Raw genomic sequence first — 20612 nt, forward strand, 5'->3', positions numbered from 1 at the left:
GAACACTCTATTGTTTTCAAAGTAAATGCTACGGACCCCGCGGGACACTCAGCTAAGAGCATCGAGGGGGCGCCGAGAGGCCGGGGCTGGGACAGACGGCAGCTCGCCTCGCGGCGGACCGTCAGCTCGATCCCGAGATCCAACTACGAGCTTTTTAACTGCAGCAACTTTAAGATACGCTATTGGAGCTGGAATTACCGCGGCTGCTGGCACCAGACTTTCCCTTCAATTGATCCCCGTTAAAGGATTTAAAGAGTCCTGTATTGTTATTTTTCGCCACTACCTCCCCGAGTCGGGAGTGGGTAATTTGCGCGCCTGCTGCCTTCCTTGGATGTGGTAGCCGTTTCTCAGGCTCCCTCTCCGGAGGGAGAAGTAGCCTGAAGGCGCTAGCATGGTTGCCGCGTCTGTCACGGCGGTGTCGCACCGTGACGTCAAAATGACGTTTCAGGCATGGCGCTTCACTTGAAAAGACGGCGCAGCGCGTTGTCGTGCACCAGTCGATTTTTGTAACTTGGCTGCGCCGAGAACAACGAAGAAGAGAAATGGCTCGAGGTTATCAGTCACCAAAGCGGCCGGGGCACCCTGCATGGGTTTTGGGTCTGATAAATGCACGCATCCCCAAAGGTCAGCGCTCGTTTTGCATGTATTAGCTCTAGAATTGCCACAGTTATCCAAGTAACGGTAGAGCGATCAAAGGAACCATAACTGATTTAATGAGCCATTCGCAGTTTCACTGTACCGGCCGTGTGTGCTTAGACTTGCATGCTTGTGTTCATTTTATTGTGATCTTAACGCAAGTTTTAATTTTTTTTTTTAATATCGTCAAAATATCTTTATCGTGAAAATCCTAAAAAATATCGAGATATTTTTTTTTGCCCATATCGCCCACCCCTACTAACAATACATTTTCTCAAATAACACACAGCGAATACTGCACAGTATTAAGTGTTTTTACTAAGTATTAATGGTGTTTCCTAAAGGGGGAACTGTTAAACCTGGCAACGCAGCCCGCTTAAACCACCATCACACTTGACCTCAGAGCAGCTAGCTCCTTTAGCCAGCGCGAGATGCAGGCACAATGGATCGGTTTTTAATTAAAAAAGGGCAAAAACCAGCACAAAAACCATGCTCATCCTGAATGTCTCACTGTGATTACAACAACAAACTACAAATACAACATGAAGAAAGTCGAGCACATGCACGCCAGCTTCAGCTCAGCCCAGTATTAAGATAAATGTGGTCTGAATTGAAAATGTATTGGCTGTGTTGTTTCTTTTTTGTGGGATGTTTTATATGTAGAATGTAAGAATTTGCAAAAGGGGACTTCAGTATGTTGTGGTAAAAGTGGTCTTCCCTTGATTTTGCTGCCAATGTGGCTCTTGTGAAAAAAATAGTGAGTATCTCTGCTCTAAAGGAATCACAGCCACTGGATCTCTTTTTCCTCATAAATCCAGTGAGCTCCGCAGCTCTGTGATCTGAAGTGAATGAAAGCAGCCCGACAGAACACCCGAGGAAGATGCTGTGAGAGCATCTTGGTAACTGAAAGCCACCACAGGGATAATGTCTGAAGAACCTACGACTACATCCATCCCTCCATGAATCAAATACACGGCCTCTTCATCCGTCTGTATATGCATGTAGGATATAAAAGTCATTCTAATAACTGAACCATGTCTTTGTCTTTGGTTATTCCAGCCTGACCACAGAGGTGTGAATACAGGGCGCTCCTTCTGAAGCTGGCAGGTTTCAGTCTGAATAAGTCTTTACAGAAATGTGAGGATGGCAAACAGACTAAATTTATATATTTTTCCATAACCGCTGATCAAAGCACGTCACAGTTACCCATCCACACAACTTGTGGTTTAAGCCTCGTTCCCACTATGCAGTACGGTACGGGTCGGTTCAGAATAACAAATAACATCCATAACGTGGAACCACCTCCGAGCTTCTTCAGCTTAATGCCACACCGGCTCGCAGTCCGGTTGAAATCACTCTCTGACATTTTTGCTAGCCTGGCTGACGCATCCACATCTCGATGAGATGGTGGTCTGGGAACTAGGTGTGCATTTTCTCGTATTTGAGGCGTGGTTTACGATTGCCTAGAGCCGTTTATTGGGCGCTATGAATGTCTATCAAATGGCGTCTGGTTCTTCCCATGCTGCTTTGCGCGCGATTCATAGCCAATTGTATCACTTATACCAGATGACGTACGTAGAGCGACAGAAATTCGACGAGCAAATACATCCTTCTTGGCAATGAAATCTTTCAACGCCAAACGTTGCGCTTTTTTAAAAGTAAACTTGCGTTCTAAGCTACTTAAAACACTTTCTAAGGCTGCATCGAACGGTAACGTTGTGTCCGCTGCCTTGTTGGATTAACACTCTACAAGCTTCGGTGTAGCGCATAGACGTCGTCATCGTCTTGCTGCCCCCCCCCGTTCTGTGATTGGTTCCCTAACTCAGGCAAAAATAAGGGCAGTGGTTTCCAGGCTGCCTTTGCAGTGAGAATGAAATCGCGCGCAAAGCAGCATGGGAATTACCAGGCTACATTTTTGCGGCAATCAGCTGGAAAACTTTTTGGTTTGGCACAGCGCCATCGAGCTCCCGCTGCACAGCCTCCTCACCAACACCGGAGAGCAGAGCCTGGAACCGGTCCTGTGTGCTCGGTACCCCAAGCAGAAGGGTTACAGACATGGGAACGGGTTCCATGGTAACGGGTACCATGGTAACGGGTTCCATGGGACCGGTATGCTTTGGTGGTGGTGGAAACACTGAAATAAGCAACCGTTCTGAACCGACCCATACCGGACTGCATAGTGGAAACACGCCAAAAGTCTCAGTCCATCCATAGTTATGCTGTAGATGACATTTATAATCACATTCTGCCTCTTCACTCGGGGTGCAACGGATCAAAAAACTCATTTTTTCGGATCAGCAAAAAAAAAAAAAAGGACAAGACAAGAGAAATAAACATAAGCATAAACATGATGTGTTTCCACTGTCATGTGGCTTTCTTGTGCCACAGTGCCGACACACCGTCACGGTTGATCCCATCCCACATCCAACCTCTTTCCTTCATCATTATATTTGACAGGGAAGCCAAAATGCTCCCATACAGGCGATTCAAATGATGCGTTCCGCCGCTCGCCGTGAGTGGACTGAACATTTTTTTCTTTAAATCAATCCGCGGATCATGTGCGGGCCGAACCGAAGCTATTGATCCGTTGCACCACCACTCTTCACACAGTAGTTCTGTAGATTTTATGACTTCTTCTGTCTCCAGTGAAATGTGTTAAATACGTTTGCAACAGAGAATATGGTCCAGACATGAGAGTGATTTAGATTTAAGTTTCTGTTCCTGTGTTTACTGCAGCTGGACTCGTTAAAGGTCCCACTGCCTCAGCCATCTCCATTATGCGGTGCTTTTCTCCACCACCCGTGTGGTTGGAGGTTTTAGCAGCTGGTTCCACACTAATTCACATTTTAACTGGTGATTCCTGACTAAATCTGGATCATCTGCAACCATTTCAGTTGCTTTTGTTCTGAATGATGGCTGCCACATAAATATAAATAGTATTAACTAGGGCTGGGCGAGTTAACTCATTAATTATTTAACGCCGATAAATATTATTATTTATTTTCTTATTATTGTAAAAGTGTTGCTCACAGGCTTTTATTTTGTAAAAGTCTGCTGCTCACAGGCTTTTATTCTGTAAAAGTCTGCTGCTGTCTGCTGTGGAACAGGAAAAGAAAGTAATCGGCGGATCCACCAAACATGGAGAAGGGTACGGAACTTTTACTCGGCCATTTTCATTTTAAAGTTCTTCCAGACGGCGGAGTCGACAGAACCAAAGTCATCTGTAAACACAGCCAAGTTGAATTGTCTTCTCAGCGTAGTAGTTCCAGTCTAAAATATCACTTAAAGGCAAAACACACAACTGATAGCAGCAAGTCATTCAAGGAAACAGACAGTGGAGCGAGGCTTCTACATAAAAACTACAGAAAGATGCTGATGTTAAAAGTGTGTTTGCACAACAAATGTTATGGCACTTTCATTCATATGGCAGCACATTTAAAATAAAGCTAAATGCTAAAGGCTATACACTACTTTTGGATTCATTTTTGGATTTTAACGTACAAATGCGATTAATCAGGGAAATCATGTGATTAATTAGATTAAACATTTTAATCTTACCCAGCCCTAGTATTAACATTAAATCAGCATAAAGGAACTTCATGGACTCCACTTTAAATCCATTACATCCTGAAGATTAAGAACATGTCTTAATAAAAGTAAAAAGTCTCACTCAGCCTGTGTGGCAGCTCACAGTGTTATCCAACTGTGTGGATCTAATGGAAATACTGATCTCTCTCTGGCAGGAGGCCATCCAGTTACGTGTGTGTGTGTGTGTGTGTGTGGGCGGCCAGATTGGGCGCACGGTGTTTCAGCAGAACGGTTTGGATGGATGTTGAGCTTCCTGTGGGCAACCTGACTCTGATCAGGCTTTGGTTAGGAACACAAAACGAATGCGAGGCAAAAACTAGAAGCCATGATGGGATTCTCGGCCTTTTTAAATCGAAGCTTAAGACCCACCTTTTTAGACTGGCGTTCGAACTCTGATTAGGGCCACTATGCATCCATTCTCTTTTTTAATTATTCTAATTTCATACAAATTTTATTCAATTAATATTATTGCACTTGTGGAAGGCTTTTAATGCCTTGCAGCACTTTTACCATATCTGAATCGTGTTTTATGTTTTGTTTTATGTTTTGTTTTATGTATTGTTGTTTTTATCCTGTTGTAAAGCACTTTGAGTACCAGTTGGCTATTGTAAAGGGCTATATAAATAAAGTTTGATTGATTCATTTGATTGATTCTAAATATAACAATAACGGTTCCTAATTGGATTGAATTATTGATAAAAATGTTAATTTTCTCTCTGTCGTCGGTATAAGACATTAAATAAAGAAGCGACACTCTGCTGAGCTCATGTTGAGACCAATCCAGCTGTCCCAAATGTGTCTTGCTTATTCCTGTTTTTGTGCTTGATGCTAATAAAAACTTGAAGCATTACCATTCAAATTACAAGAAGATTCTGCCTCAGATGCTCTTCAAAGACAAAAACAATAGAGGACATAAGTGTTGTGTAACGTAGCGATGGATAAGCTACTGTGGAACTGTAAACTGTAAACACCGTACAAGTAAAAGATTGCCCCTCCTTTGGAGCGCTGTGACATGGTGCGTAATCCTGCTGGAAGCAGCCATCAGAAGATGGGTACTGTGGTCATAAAGGGATGGACGTGGTCAGCAACAACACTCAGGTGGGCTGCGGCTTTTAAACGATGCTCAGTTGGTACTGAGGGGCCCAAAGTGTGCCAAGAAAATATCCCCCCCACCAAGAATGCTGATGGTTTACAATCTGTGATCTGTTCAGAGAATATAAAGCCAGCAGAGCTCTTAGATCCAAGGACTCAGGTCAGCTGGTCCAGTCCAGAGTCCAGACTAAACATGGAGAAGCAGCATTTAGCTGTTATGCTGCAAACAAGTGGAACAAACTGCCAGTGGAGATTAAACTTTCACCAAATGGAGACATTTTTAAATCCAGGTTAAAAACATTTCTGTTCTCGTGTGTCTATGCATGAAATCTGCACGATATCTTTGAACTTATCTGGACTGTTGCTTGTTTTTGAATTCATTTAAATTATCTTATTTGTTTCTCTTTATATATTCTTTGATGTATTTTTAATGCTTCTTCCACTCCCTGCTGCAATGCTTTTATTTTATGTAAAGCACTTTGAATTGTTTTGGACATGAAATGTGCTACAAATAAATTTGATTTGATTTGTTTACGCCAAATTCTGACCCGACCATCGACCCGTCATACCAAGCAGCGTTTTTCCAACCTTCTATGGTCCAGTTCTGGTGAGACTGAGTGAATTGTAGTCTCAGTTTCCTGCTGTTAGCTGACAGGAGCGGCCCCCGGGGTGGTCTGCAGCCCATCTTCTTCAAGGTTCCACGTGTTCTGCGTTCCTTGGTTGGAACGAGTGGAACTTATTTGAGTTTCTGACATACTCAGACCAGCCCGTCTGGCACCAACAACCATGCCAAGTCCCTTAAATCCCCGTTCTTCCCCATTCTGGTGCTCGGTTTGAACTTCAGCGAGTCGTCCTGACCACCTCTACATGCTGGAACAGTTGGAGCTGATCCCTCTTTGCGTCTCAGCGTCTTCAGGCCAGCGCTGAACTGGACCAAGTTGTTAAAACAGTGGGATGAAAAGTCTTTAGCTAACTCTGCTGGAACATTAGCCTCAGATATAGTTTATCCACAGTCTTTAGCTAACTCTGCTGGAACATTAGCCTCAGATAGAGTTTATCCAGTCTTTAGCTAACTCTGCTGGAACATTAGCCTCAGATAGAGTTCATTCACAGTCTTTAGCTAACTCTGCTGGAACATTAGCCTCAGATAGAGTTTATCCACAGTCTTTAGCTAACTCTGCTGGAACATTAGCCTCAGATAGAGTTTATCCACAGTCTTTAGCTAACTCTGTTGGAACATTAGCCTCAGATAGAGTTTATCCACAGTCTTTAGCTAACTCTGCTGGAACATTAGCCTCAGATATAGTTTATCCACAGTCTTTAGCTAACTCTGCTGGAACATTAGCCTCAGATAGAGTTTATCCAGTCTTTAGCTAACTCTGCTGGAACATTAGCCTCAGATAGAGTTCATTCACAGTCTTTAGCTAACTCTGCTGGAACATTAGCCTCAGATAGAGTTCATTCACAGTCTTTAGCTAACTCTGCTGGAACATTAGCCTCAGATAGAGTTTATCCACAGTCTTTAGCTAACTCTGCTGGAACATTAGCCTCAGATAGAGTTCATTCACAGTCTTTAGCTAACTCTGCTGGAACATTAGCCTCAGATAGAGTTTATCCACAGTCTTTAGCTAACTCTGCTGGAACATTAGCCTCAGATATAGTTTATCCACAGTCTTTAGCTAACTCTGCTGGAACATTAGCCTCAGATATAGTTTATCCACAGTCTTTAGCTAACTCTGCTGGAACATTAGCCTCAGATAGAGTTTATCCACAGTCTTTAGCTAACTCTGCTGGAACATTAGCCTCAGATAGAGTTTATCCACAGTCTTTAGCTAACTCTGCTGGAACATTAGCCTCAGATAGAGTTTATCCACAGTCTTTAGCTAACTCTGCTGGAACATTAGCCTCAGATATAGTTTATCCACAGTCTTTAGCTAACTCTGCTGGAACATTAGCCTCAGATAGAGTTTATCCACAGTCTTTAGCTAACTCTGCTGGAACATTAGCCTCAGATAGAGTTTATCCAGTCTTTAGCTAAGGCCGATTTCAGACTAGAGTGTGGCGTGGCGGCAGCGAGACGACGGCAGTCTTAACGCCGGTTATCAGGCGGTGTGTTCTACTTGGCTTTTCACACCGGACAGGCCGCGGCCGCGGTAGTTCCGCTCCAGCCCTGTCTGCATTCCCCATTCATTTCAACGGGACACCGCCGGCCGCTGCCGTCCAAATTCCGCTCGAGTTCTATTTTCCAAAAGCAGCGCGGGACGGAGGCGTCTCCCGCGCCGTTACCGCCCGACTACCGCCTGACTACCGCCGCGTCGGTGTGCAAGGACAGATCTGTTTCCATGTATTTTCGCCTCCGCCGGTGAAAATCGCTTCCGTTCCGCCACGCTTTGCTGCCCTGGTCTGAAATGGCCCTAACTGCTGGAACATTAGCCTCAGATAGAGTTTATCCACAGTCTTTAGCTAACTCTGCTGGAACATTAGCCTCAGATAGAGTTCATTCACAGTCTTTAGCTAACTCTGCTGGAACATTAGCCTCAGATAGAGTTTATCCACAGTCTTTAGCTAACTCTGCTGGAACATTAGCCTCAGATCGAGTTTATCCACAGTCTTTAGCTAACTCTGCTGGAACATTAGCCTCAGATCGAGTTTACCCACAGTCTTTAGCTAACTCTGCTGGAACATTAGCCTCAGATAGAGTTTATCCACAGTCTTTAGCTAACTCTGCTGGAACATTAGCCTCAGATAGAGTTTATCCACAGTCTTTAGCTAACTCTGCTGGAACATTAGCCTCAGATCGAGTTTACCCACAGTCTTTAGCTAACTCTGCTGGAACATTAGCCTCAGATAGAGTTTATCCACAGTCTTTAGCTAACTCTGCTGGAACATTAGCCTCAGATAGAGTTTACCCACAGTCTTTAGCTAACTCTGCTGGAACATTAGCCTCAGATAGAGTTTATCCACAGTCTTTAGCTAACTCTGCTGGAACATTAGCCTCAGATAGAGTTTATCCACAGTCTTTAGCTAACTCTGCTGGAACATTAGCCTCAGATAGAGTTTATCCACAGTCTTTAGCTAACTCTGCTGGAACAGCAGACGTACTTTAGAAATGAAAATCAGAGCTGCTCGTTAAATGAGGAACTTTCAAAGAGGAACTTTAAAAAAAAAAAAAAAAAACATGGTTGTGTTTTGGGGGAGTCTTCCAGGAACAGGAAGAAGGGATTTTTACACAATAAGTCACCTTTAAAATCCAATTAAAAAACTTATAACTTACAAATGATCACAGCCAATGTATGTTTTATAAATAATTCACCTGTAATTACCTGTAATTTAATTTCAGCTTGTGTTTTCCATTTTGAAAAAGCAAGTCAAGGCAAATAAAGCGAGCGGAAAGTGAATTTAATTTATAAATAAAGCACGGTTAAACGATCAAAGGATCTAAGGACCGATTTAACACTGAACCGGATGTGCGATGCTCCCAGCTCAGCTGTCCTCCGACGTGCGCACATGCACACACAGAAAGAGGAGAGCTGACGTTATTCAAAAAGACATCACGTCTTTACCTTATGTTCAAAATTATTGGGACAACCTAGAAGTTGGGATACCATGGAAAAAGGTCTGGCTATTTCCAAATAAATATATGATTACTAACAAGGTTAGAGAAAACTATTTTAAGCTTATACATGGATTCTATCCAACCAAAATGTATATTAAATCTAGATTTAACAAGGACATTGATGTAAACTGTACCTTCTGTAATGACTGTCCTGAAATTGATGTACATTTATTCTGGCATTGCCCTGCTGTGAAAGACTTTTGGCAGAGACTTTGTTGTTAATAATATTGCGGAAAACTTTGTTATTTTCTCGAAGGATGTACTGTTTGGTATACACAAGAAGAGCCAAATCAAAAGTGATGCATTGTACCTGATTAACCTTTTGATTATACTTTCTAAATTTTATATTCATTGTTGCAAGTACTCAGGGAAGAAGCCAAGCTTTATAGCATTTTATAATACATTTAAACAGTACATCCTTTCAATCAAGAACTCAAAGAAACCCAAAGCCATAAGAGCTATCGGAACATGTTTCGAACTCAGAAAGCATACTCTCTTTCTTTCCTCTCTTTCTTCTTTCTTATTGCCTATTTATTGATATAAGCACTTGTATATTGAGAATTCAAGTTTTGTATGGCAATGTAGATTGTTGTTGTTGTAACATTGTAGTTTTCAATAAAGAAAAAAAAAAAGAGGAGAGCCGACGTTAAACGCTCCCTAATTAATGGGTTTGGATGATAATATGACCTCAGCACAGACAGACTGACACACAGCCCTAGCAACGGACCGTTACTATGAGACACACGCGCGCGCGCACGCACACAAACACACACACACACCTGTAACCAGATATGTCATCACCATGTTGGCGACCGTTAGGTGTAGAGGACAGAACCGTTTGTTACCGTTACAAACACACGACACATTAGCCTACCGGCTAACTTGACCGTTAGCTGACTAAGTAGCAAACGAGCCGTTACAAGCTTCGCACCCGCTTCATTGGAAACCGAACCGAACCGGATTTTTTTCCAGCCGTTTTTCCGCTACTCACCGTCAGTCGTTATCTCTGAACCCAACTGAAATGATCCGTTTAATCCAACTGGTTCGCAGGTTTAAAAGATGACCGTTGGGAGCAGAATGCAGCAGACCTGGTCGCGAGGCTCCTCTACTGAAGACTGTCAGCAGCACGCGGACGGTCAGGGGGCGGAGCTACGTCAGCGTAAACAACAGTTGGTCACGAGGTCAGCCGCCGAATCACAACAGGAGTTTGACTTTTATTGCGTTTACAGACAAACCGCAAGTTTAATTAAACTTAATACAGCAAATTACAAAATAATTATAATAAATAATTCACCTCATTTGGTGTTTTTCCTATTTTTTTGCGTTACACCTTGTAATTTGAATGCATTCTAGGGGGAATTTTTTGTAAACAAACAAAAAAAATCTACAAAAAATGGAGCAAAATACCTTCAGAAGTCATAACATAGGTTCCACCTGTGTGCAATCTTAGTGTCACATGACCTCTTTATATATACCCTTTGTATACAGTGTACGCTATTGTTATGAGCCCTGGATGGAGGCATGTTTGAGCAGGGAAACATAACATCCGGTATTAATGTTAAAAGCTTTTATTTAGTATACAAGACAGGAAATAGTTCCGGTGTTAACCTGTAACTCAAGGTGGGAATAAAGTGGTGGCTGCCATTCGAGCCAGCGAATGTGAAACGCCACGTGTGGTTCTTTAATATACCTCAATATAATCAGAAGAAGACCCTCGGTTACAACAGTATACAGTACAACGTATCACTGCCTGCTGCGCAGACCGAAGTGCAGACCGAGCAGCAAACACCGTAACAGGCGCGGCTGTCGGCAGGCGGCAGCAGGCAGTGATACGAAGGGAGAGAAAATAGGGCCAAGCGATTGTGAGGTCTGACTTTTTCCTGGAGAACCATTTTGTGATGCAAATGTATTACTCTGTTGAACGCATATTGTTTAGAGAAGCAAAACGCTTTATTTTTTAAACCCCAGCCAACTAGCCGGACTACCAAAACGAGGCTGGAACTCTGCTCACAGGACGCAGCAGGGGGTAAGAAGATGTTCATAAATGATGTTGCTGATATGGGATGTCATACAGCTTCATGTCAAAAGAAGCGAACTATCCCTTTAAGTTGCAACAGCAACAGCAATCTCAGACCCAGACTTCTCAGTCTGTTTGCCGCCTTTGTTCCTCAGCCTCTCTGATACAGTAACAACATACTTTCAGGGTATTGTTCAGTGGACCGCACCATGTGACACACTTTGAGCCAGCAGGAAATGTACCAGTGAACACGCAGCGGGACCATCTGCTCGACTGGACCCAACAACACCGCGTTACATCACGGTACAGAGATCTCAGGCGTAGCTTACAACCCCACACCGACTCGCTCACCCAGCAACCACTGCGGGACCAGTGTAACGCCTGGAGCATTTAGACTTTTGTTCAACATTTCAGAGGGGAAAATAACTCTCTTTGCTCCGCTACATTCACCTTACAGCTTTAGAGACTTAATAATTCCCAATTTTAGTAGCAGAGAACATAAAGGGACAGTTCGCCTCTTTTGACATGAAGCTGTATAACATCCCATATCAGCAACATCATTTATGAACATCTTCTTTCCCCCTGCTGCGTCCTGTGAGCAGAGTTCCAGCCTCGTTTTGGTGTTGATGAAGGTAGTTCGGCTAGTTGGCTGGGGTTTAAAAAATAAAGCGTTTTGCTTCTCAAAACAATATGTGTTCAACAGAGTAATACATTTGCATCACAAAATGGATCTCCAGGAAAAAGTCAGACCTCACAATCGCTTGGCCCTATTTTCTCTCCCTTCGTATCACTGCCTGCTGTGCAGACCGAAGTGCAGACCGAGCAGCAAACACCGTAACAGGCGCTGCTGTCGGCAGGCTCGGTAAAATCTCGGAAACAGTCCTGCACAAGGACGGGTACCTGTTGAAAATTCTTCTGGCAAGTGGTAGGAAAGCCATAACCAGAAGGTGGTTGCAACCAGATCCTCCAACATTGAACCAGCGGCATGGGATCATTCAAGAAATTTACTGTATGGAGAGTCTTGCTTTTGTTTTCAGACTTCAGTTTGAGCATGGCATGGCACGCTGGGAAAAATGGATCCGGTATGCACCTTGAATAGTGAGACATTCGGCTATGATGTATGTGTATATATGTATGTATGCAGGGCCACCGATAGGGGGGGACAAACGGGTATTTTGTTCCGGGCCCAGGAATGGGGGGGGCCCAAAAAAAAAAAAAAAAAAAAGGAATATGCGCATTAGTCCGCAAATATGTCCAAATGTTTCAGGCACACACGCCAATCAGGCTGAATTGATTTGAGAATCATCCCCGGTCAGCTGAATGACAGCCAGTGTAACGCGGCTCTGGTTTAACCTTACTTTGCTTAAAATAAGCCAGTATAGACATGGCAATGTGTGAAATTGCCATTTAGATAGAGTGGAATGTAACGAATTCGTTTAGACTGATTTAACTTGACACTCGCCAGATGAATGGGCTCCGCCTTGTTCCCCGAACATTCTCAGAAAGTTCAGCGGACATACACATAAAAGTACCCTTAACATGATTCCCTTGGTCAAGTGAAAAATGGTTGATGAAATGTGCAGTTTATGAGCTCTAAATGAATAAAATAGCGTGAGTTTTATTCTGGTAGGATTTTGAAAGCCATAACTTCACTCAGTCCATATCCATATCCAGGCAAAGTGTTAAATAATCCATTTGGTTTATCCGCAATAAATGAGAGACTGGGAAAGTAGAGGTGGGTGTGGGTGGGTTGCTACGGGGAGGGGGGGGGGGGGGGTGCATTCAGAGAATTTTGTCCCGGGCCCAGCCAAACCTGTCAGCGGCCCTGTATGTATGAATGTGTAAAATAATATTTTCTGTATCACCCACGATGACCCCATGTTCCTTGTAAATAAATAAAAAGTTAAAAATAAATAAATCAAATAAAATGCTAAATAAAAAAGCTTTTAGAAGGTGGATGTGTTTGAACAAGAACATACGGACATCATCTGATATCTTCTACACCCGGGGGGCTGGAGCCCAGACCCTGAATGGGTCACCGGTCCCTCTCGGGGCTGCACAAAGAAGATTTGGCCTAAATTACTCCCACATCTGCAGATTTCTCCGTGCCATGTTTGGCTTTGATGGGCAGCATGGACTCAGGATGACCGTGGCTCGGCCACATGCCCATCAGAAATGACCCACATCTGTATTTCCTTTCAGACTTTGGGTCTGGCCCTCACAACACTTACCAGAACCCAGATTAAAGCCACGCTTTTACATCTGGGAAACATCTGTAACCCAGGTTACCCAGGCTCTTGGTGTCATACCAAGAGCCAATATCAACCCAGATGATGCCCAACGCTGTCAGAGATCCAGATGTGCAAAGCACTGTGGGAGGATCTCCATCTCTGAGACACTAATCCTGCCTCGTAGAACCTTTTCCTGAAGACTAGTTACAGAAATGACAAGTAAGCTCGTCGAAGAGGGTTCAGGCTGTGTTGAAGTTTCAATAAATGTAATACAGAAATGGGAGCTTTTGGAGACTTTTGCACAGTTCTGTAAATGTTTAAAACAAGGACTGGGCAACGATGAAAACTTTTAATCACATGATTTCCCTGATTAATCACGATTAATCGCATTTGTACGTAAAATCCAAAAATGAATCCAAAAGTAGTGTATAGCTTTTAGCATTTAGCTTTATTTTAAATGTGCTGCCATATGAATGAAAGTGCCATAACATTTGTTGTGCAAACACACTTTTAACATCAGCATCTTTCTGTAGTTTTTATGTAGAAGCCTCGCTCCACTGTCTGTTTCCTTGAATGACTTGCTGCTATCAGTTGTGTGTTTTGCCTTTAAGTGATATTTTAGACTGGAACTACTACGCTGAGAAGACAATTCAACTTGGCAGTGTTTACAGATGACTTTGGTTCTGTCGACTCCGCCGTCTGGAAGAACTTTAAAATGAAAATGGCCGAGTAAAAGTTCCGTACCCTTCTCCATGTTTGGTGGATCCGCCGATTACTTTCTTTTCCTGTTCAGCAGCAGACTTTTACAAAATAAAAGCCTGTGAGCAACAGACTTTTACAATAATAAAATAAATAATAAAACAGGGGTGGTCCGTGGCGTAGTGGGTTGAGCAGGCGCCCCATGTACAGAGGCTATAGTCCTCGCTGCAGCTGGTCCTGTGCTGCGTGTTGTTCCCCCTCTCTCTGCCCCCTGCTTCCTGTCTCTCTGAACTGTCTTATCCATTAAAGGCACAATAGCCCTAATTTAAAAAAACATGCAATAATGCGCGATAAAATATTTATCGGCGTTAAATAACTAATGCGTTAACGCAATAATAACGAGTTAACTCGCCCAGCGCTATTTAAAATGTTTAAATAAATAGTTTGATTGGTATGTTTTCAGGTTCTGGTGAAGAATCAGGACTCATTAACATACGACACCAACATGCACTGAAATTTGACATTTTTATTCAAAGCTGAAATTCCTCAGAAAAAACCTTTCCTTGAACTCTAAACAGCATGAACATAAAAAAGAGACCAGCTGACACCACCCGATCACATGTTGGGACTCAGGTGGAGGTGAGCCTGTGACCCCCTGTTGGGTAGAAAAACTGTAACATGCTGGTCTGAGCTGATGAGGAACATCTGGACTGGACTACAGCGGGAAAAAATCCAACAAATGAGAGACGAGAAGCAACAGAAAGGTTCTAAAACATATCAGCTTTGATCCGGAGTTAAGACTGCTGCTGTGAGGAACAGAAAAAGTGGAATAAATGAATAAAAAGTTCGACACATTTGCTGTTTTTTTCTCTCCGTCGTAGATTCAAAACAATCTCTATCAAAATAAGTCGGCTTTACACAGTCAGCTTCTCGTACAAGTGTTTGAAACATTCAGTTAGACGTATATACACAATAAAGCTGTTCACGTCACCAGTCTGTTCGTGTAACGGGAAAAAACGGCGCCGGACTCAGAACGCCACGCCAACGACGAACACATTCTGTACACACAGACTGAAAACATTACAGGACGCTCCGGTTCAAATGTGTGGACACCAAACTCAGACCTGCTTCGGTCTGCTGAAAGAGGCCCGAAAGTGTGAGATTCAGTCAAAGAGGACCGAGAGGAGCCCAGAAGAGAAGATAAATATCATACAAGCATGTTAAAGATGTTAAAGATGTGTCCCATCAGACGTAAAGCAGCTGCAGAAGTGCCTTAAAGTGCAATACGAGCGATGGCCGATTCCTTTAAAGGGACAGTTCGCCTCTTTTGACATGAAGCTGTATGACATCCCATATCAGCAACATCATTTCTGAACATCTTCTTACCCCCTGCTGCGTCCTGTGAGCAGAGTTCCAGCCTCGTTTTGGTGTTGATGAAGGTAGTCCGGCTAGTTGGCTGGGGTTTAAAAAATAAAGCGTTTTGCTTCTCAGAACAATATGCGTTCAACAGAGTAATACATTTGCATCACAAAATGGTTCTCCAGGAAAAAGTCAGACCTCACAATCGCTTGGCCCTATTTTCTCTCCCTTCATATCACTGCCTGCTGTGCAGACCGAGCAGCAAACACCGTAACAGGCGCGGCTGATTAATTTATTTACATTTATTACTTTATTTTATTATTATTATATTTTTTGTTTTTATGGCACCAAACAGACCAGGCCAAATTCCTTGGCAATAAAACCTTTTCTGATTCTTATTCTGTCGGCAGGCGGCAGCAGGCAGTGATACGAAGGGAGAGAAAATAGGGCCAAGCGATTGAGAGGTCTGACTTTTTCCTGGAGAACGATTTTGTGATGCAAATGTTTTACTCTTTTGAACGCATATTGTTTTGAGGAGAAAAACGCTTTATTTTTTAAACCCCAGCCAACTAGCCGAACTACCTTCATCAACACCAAAACGAGGCTGGAACTCTGCTCACAGGACGCAGCAGGGGGTAAGAAGATGTTCATAAATGATGTTGCTGATATGGGATGTCATACAGCTTCATGTCAAAAGAGGCGAACTATCCCTTTAAGAATCACTGTCCAGCTGCACGTTTCTGTCCAGCCGTGGTCGGGATCATCATGTCGGCTGCTTCCGCCTCTTCTCTGCAGACTTTGGTCTGAACCAAATATGAACAACTTTTCAAAAATAACTTTATTACGTTCTTTAATTTATACTTTGAGTCGAAGGTTTTTAGAAAACGATTGTCCTGCAAGATGAGTAAAAAAAGGGAAAAAGATTTTGGTGCATAAAGGGGGACAAAGACTGCTGGTGGAGTTTGGAGAAGATTAAATATCTAATTATATATTTATTTTTAATGGATGATGTTATTTTCACAGTTAAACAATGATGCGATGCTACCATCGTGTTCAGGGGAATCCTCCCGTTAAGAAAAGGTTATAATAATAAAAAATACTAAACTTAGAACGCATATAGTTGATTATAGTTCTTAGAAAAATAATCAGAATCTTAAGAAAGTATAAATATACAAATAAATCAGGAAAGGAAAATGCAGTTTATGCATCTAAAAAACACTCAAAGTGTTTTGTTCATTTTCAGCTCACAGTGATTTAAGGAGTTAAACGGAGTTAACCTTCATCTTTTCTCATAACACAGCTCGAACTGTCAGTCCTATAAACACAAGCCTCAGAAGTTGAACATATACGATCTAAATTGGACCAAAATGAAGAAAAACGAGCATCGATCTGTACAAACAAACACGAGACGAGAAGATTACACTTCAGAGGAATTGTTTGAGGAGGTAAAAATTAAAAAAGCCCAGTTCCTTCCTCCTGATGGGCTATGTGGTCACTACTCTTTCATCCCAAAAATGGAGGGATAGCATCGAGGGGAGGAATCGTAATTGGGTATTTTTGTCATACGTTTCCCACGTATCGCCCCCTGCTGTCCATCAGAAATAAAGCAGATTTAAGGCACTTCTGCACCGGTGTGTCTAAAGCTTCTCTTCTGTTCAAAGAATGAAACTAAGCTTAAACAAAAACAAACAAATATCCTAGAGAAGTGGACAATGCAAAAGCAAAGCTGTTGGTTTGTAGAAATATCTTTAGTGAAATAAACACTTTCTGGTCTGAACAAACCTTAAAAATCTTTTTTTGTTTTAAATTACAAAAGGAAAATAGTAAGTTAGTATTGACATTAGTGCAATTACAAAAATCTCTGCCTTTTGAAATATCCGACTTATAAAACTATCTCTCTGTTACTGCTTTGAACTAAACTAACCTCATTTATCCAACTCAGCTTTTTGTGCATTTTGCTACAATTTGATGCTAGAAAATATCACGACACTGTTGAGCAGTCCGTGTCGGCTCAAACAAACAAACATGGAGGACAGGAGCGGACAGAGAGCCGTAATCAGCCCTGTCACCACCACACAGTGGGGAGTCCTGCTGGTGGCGGCTCGTGATGCGCGTTTTAGTCACTCTGTGTTGCGGCGCACCTTTTCTCCACCAGAGGGCGCCGCTGTCCCGAAACCGAACGGAAACAACCCGGTTTTCTCGGTGTCGGTGAAGTCCTTCGGGCCCGCCGCGGGTTTGGGAGGAGTCAGCGGCAGACCGACAGGCGTCTCACGACACACAGGTCACTCAGCAGCCGCCTGATTCGCTGTTTGAGCTGCGGGAGGCGGGACAAAGGGTCCGGAGGCTCGAGCTCGCCCGAGTGGTCCAACCAGGACTCTAACACTACAGGAAGAGAGGAGGGAGAAATGAGTTCTGTCCAGAATTCTTGTGATTAGTGCTGTGGATTCATTACCTGCTTTGGACTGAATAAACCCGGCTGTGTAAAGTCGCCACAGGGGGGCGCTATAGGCTGAGTTGTAATTCAGTAGAAGAAGAAGTCCTAACAGGAAACTAGCGCGGCAGCTGTGGTGAGCTGGTGAGTTGTGTTACTGGGATTAAAGGAGCTGCATTAGGCTGGTTTAAGTCGGATTTATCTGACAGATTCCAGTTTGTTCTTGTAAAAAACGAAGAATCTTCCTCCCAAAACCAGAGCGGCTTCTGGAGTTCTGCGGGGTTTTTGACCATTTTGTGATCTTAGATTTGATTGGATCGTGATTGCGTTCCGGTTGGATTCCATCTCTGATGACATCTGTTGTGATTTGGTGCAGCATAAATAAAACAGTTTCAGATTCACGCCCCCTTCTGTTAGCATAACGCTCATGTGTGTGTGTTACCGTCCAGCTCCCTCTCGATCAGGTCCATCCTGGCGCTGATCTGGTGGTGAAGCGTTTCCACGTGCTCCAGCAGGTTCAGCTGACACTCGGCCACCGACGCCGTGTGCGTCAGTGAGTGCGCCAGGTCGCAGTTTTCCTCCTTTATGTCGAGGTGCATCACGGCGTTCGTACCCGCGGTGGCGTCGGCTGGCTGCTCGTCGACATCTTCGTGTTTTATCTCCTGCAGAAACAGACGGACGCCATCAGGTTATTTACCGCTATTAGAAATATAAACCGTCCACAGAAGCACAACGAGTGTAAAACAACATCAAGTCACTCACACACATTTGTTGGACCACCTTTAGCTTTGATTACGGCGTTAATTCATACGAAATGTCATGTCACGATGATCATTTTCCTTCAGAGCTAAAAAAAAAAAGCTCAGATTACAAGATCTTCAAAGACCCCTCCCACAGATTCTCAGTGGGGGTTCAGGTCTGATTCATGAGTGAAAAGGACGTCTAAAGCTCCCTGAACCCTGAGATTGTCATCTTGGAATATATCCGCGTCATCAGGGAAATCAAAATGTACGCCTGATGTTGTGTTCCCATCAATGACGATCGGGGGTGGAGCCGATAAATATCTGCAAACACTGCTGACCTAAAACTGGTGAAATCCTTTCCCATATTATTCTGAAAATTAGAGGGTATTCATAGGTTTTTCATTCCACCGAATCAGTGACTAAATAAACGTGTAAATAAACTCGAAAAAAAACTCGTAAATAAACTCGAATAAAAAACTCGTAAATAAACTCGAAAAAAAACTCGTAAATAAACTCGTAAATAAACCTGAAAATAAACTCGAAAATAAACCCGAAAATAAACTCGTAAATAAACTCATAAATAAACTCGTAAATAAACTCGTAAATAAACTTGTAAATAAACTCGTAGATAAACTCGAAAATAAACTCGTAAATAAACTCGTAAATAAACTCTTAAATAAACCTGAAAATGAACTCGAAAATAAACCCGAAAATAAACTCGTAAATAAACTCGTAAATAAACTCATAAAAAAACTCGTAAATAAACTCGGAAAAAAACTCGTAAATAAACTCGAAAATAAACTCGTAAATAAACTCGTAAATAAACTCGTAAATAAACTCGAAAATAAACTCGTAAATAAACCCGAAAATAAACTCGTAAATAAACTCATAAAAAAACTCGTAAATAAATTCGAAAAAAAACTCGTAAATAAACTCGTAAATAAACTCAAAAATAAACTCGTAAATAAACTCGTAAATAAACTCGTAAATAAACCTGAAAATGAACTCGAAAATAAACCCGAAAATAAACTCGTAAATAAACTCGTAAAAAAACTCGTAAATAAACTCGGAAAAAAACTCGTAAATAAACTCGTAAATAAACTCGAAAATAAACTCGTAAATAAACTCGTAAATAAACTCGTAAATAAACTCGTAAATAAACTCGAAAATAAACTCGTAAATAAACCCGAAAATAAACTCGTAAATAAACTCATAAAAAAACTCGTAAATAAATTCGAAAAAAAACTCGTAAATAAACTCGTAAATAAACTCAAAAATAAACTCGTAAATAAACTCGTAAATAAACTCGTAAATAAACCTGAAAATAAACTCGAAAATAAACTCGAAAATAAACTCGTAAATAAACTCGTAAATAAACTCGTAAATAAACTCGAAAATAAACTCGTAAATAAACCCGAAAATAAACTCGTAAATAAACTCATAAAAAAACTCGTAAATAAATTCGAAAAAAAACTCGTAAATAAACTCGTAAATAAACTCATAAAAAAACTCATAAAAAAACTCGTAAATAAATTCGAAAAAAAACTCGTAAATAAACTCGTAAATAAACTCAAAAATAAACTCGTAAATAAACTCGTAAATAAACTCATAAAAAAACTCGTAAATAAACTCGTAAATAAACTCGAAAAATAACTCGTAAATAAACTCGTAAATAAACTCGAAAATAAACTCGTAAATAAACTCGTAAATAAACTCGTAAATAAACTCGAAAATAAACTCGTAAATAAACTCGAAAATAAACTCGTAAATAAACTCGAAAATAAACCTGAAAATAAACTCGAAAATAAACCCGAAAATAAACTCGTAAATAAACTCGTAAATAAACTCGTAAATAAACTCATAAATAAACTCGAAAAAAAACTCGTAAATAAACTCGAATAAAAAACTCGTAAATAAACTCGTAAATAAACCTGAAAATGAACTCGAAAATAAACCCGAAAATAAACTCGTAAATAAACTCGTAAATAAACTCATAAAAAAACTCGTAAATAAACTCGGAAAAAAACTCGTAAATAAACTCGTAAATAAACTCGAAAATAAACTCGTAAATAAACTCGTAAATAAACTCGTAAATAAACTCGAAAATAAACTCGTAAATAAACCCGAAAATAAACTCGTAAATAAACTCATAAAAAAACTCGTAAATAAACTCGAAAATAAACCCGAAAATAAACTCGTA

The 20612-nt window shown here is 41.6% G+C and overlaps 2 protein-coding genes across 4 annotated transcripts in view; both read right to left on the reverse strand.

Annotated features, from left to right (window-relative positions):
- Positions 1 to 10067, reverse strand: part of LOC142390488 (protein NDRG3-like) — a 28216-nt gene extending 18149 nt beyond the window's left edge. For both annotated transcript variants that reach the window (XM_075475953.1, XM_075475954.1), the window contains exon 1: positions 9924 to 10067. The gene's annotated coding sequence lies outside the window, so the exon portion shown is untranslated. The remainder of the gene's footprint in view (positions 1 to 9923) is intronic.
- A 5837-nt stretch (positions 10068 to 15904) lies between these two features.
- The window catches only part of LOC142390489 (PHD finger protein 20-like), a 45477-nt gene continuing 40769 nt past the window's right edge, over positions 15905 to 20612 (reverse strand). For both annotated transcript variants that reach the window (XM_075475955.1, XM_075475956.1), the window contains exons 17-18: positions 18112 to 18331; positions 15905 to 17620 (exon numbers count right to left, since the gene is read on the reverse strand). In XM_075475955.1, coding sequence (XP_075332070.1) covers positions 17484 to 17620; positions 18112 to 18331 — 357 coding nt within the window. In that variant the 3' untranslated portion in view covers positions 15905 to 17483. The remainder of the gene's footprint in view (positions 17621 to 18111; positions 18332 to 20612) is intronic.

The sequence above is a fragment of the Odontesthes bonariensis genome, chromosome 10, assembly GCF_027942865.1.
Source record: "Odontesthes bonariensis isolate fOdoBon6 chromosome 10, fOdoBon6.hap1, whole genome shotgun sequence".
NCBI classification, from domain to species: domain Eukaryota; kingdom Metazoa; phylum Chordata; class Actinopteri; order Atheriniformes; family Atherinopsidae; genus Odontesthes; species Odontesthes bonariensis.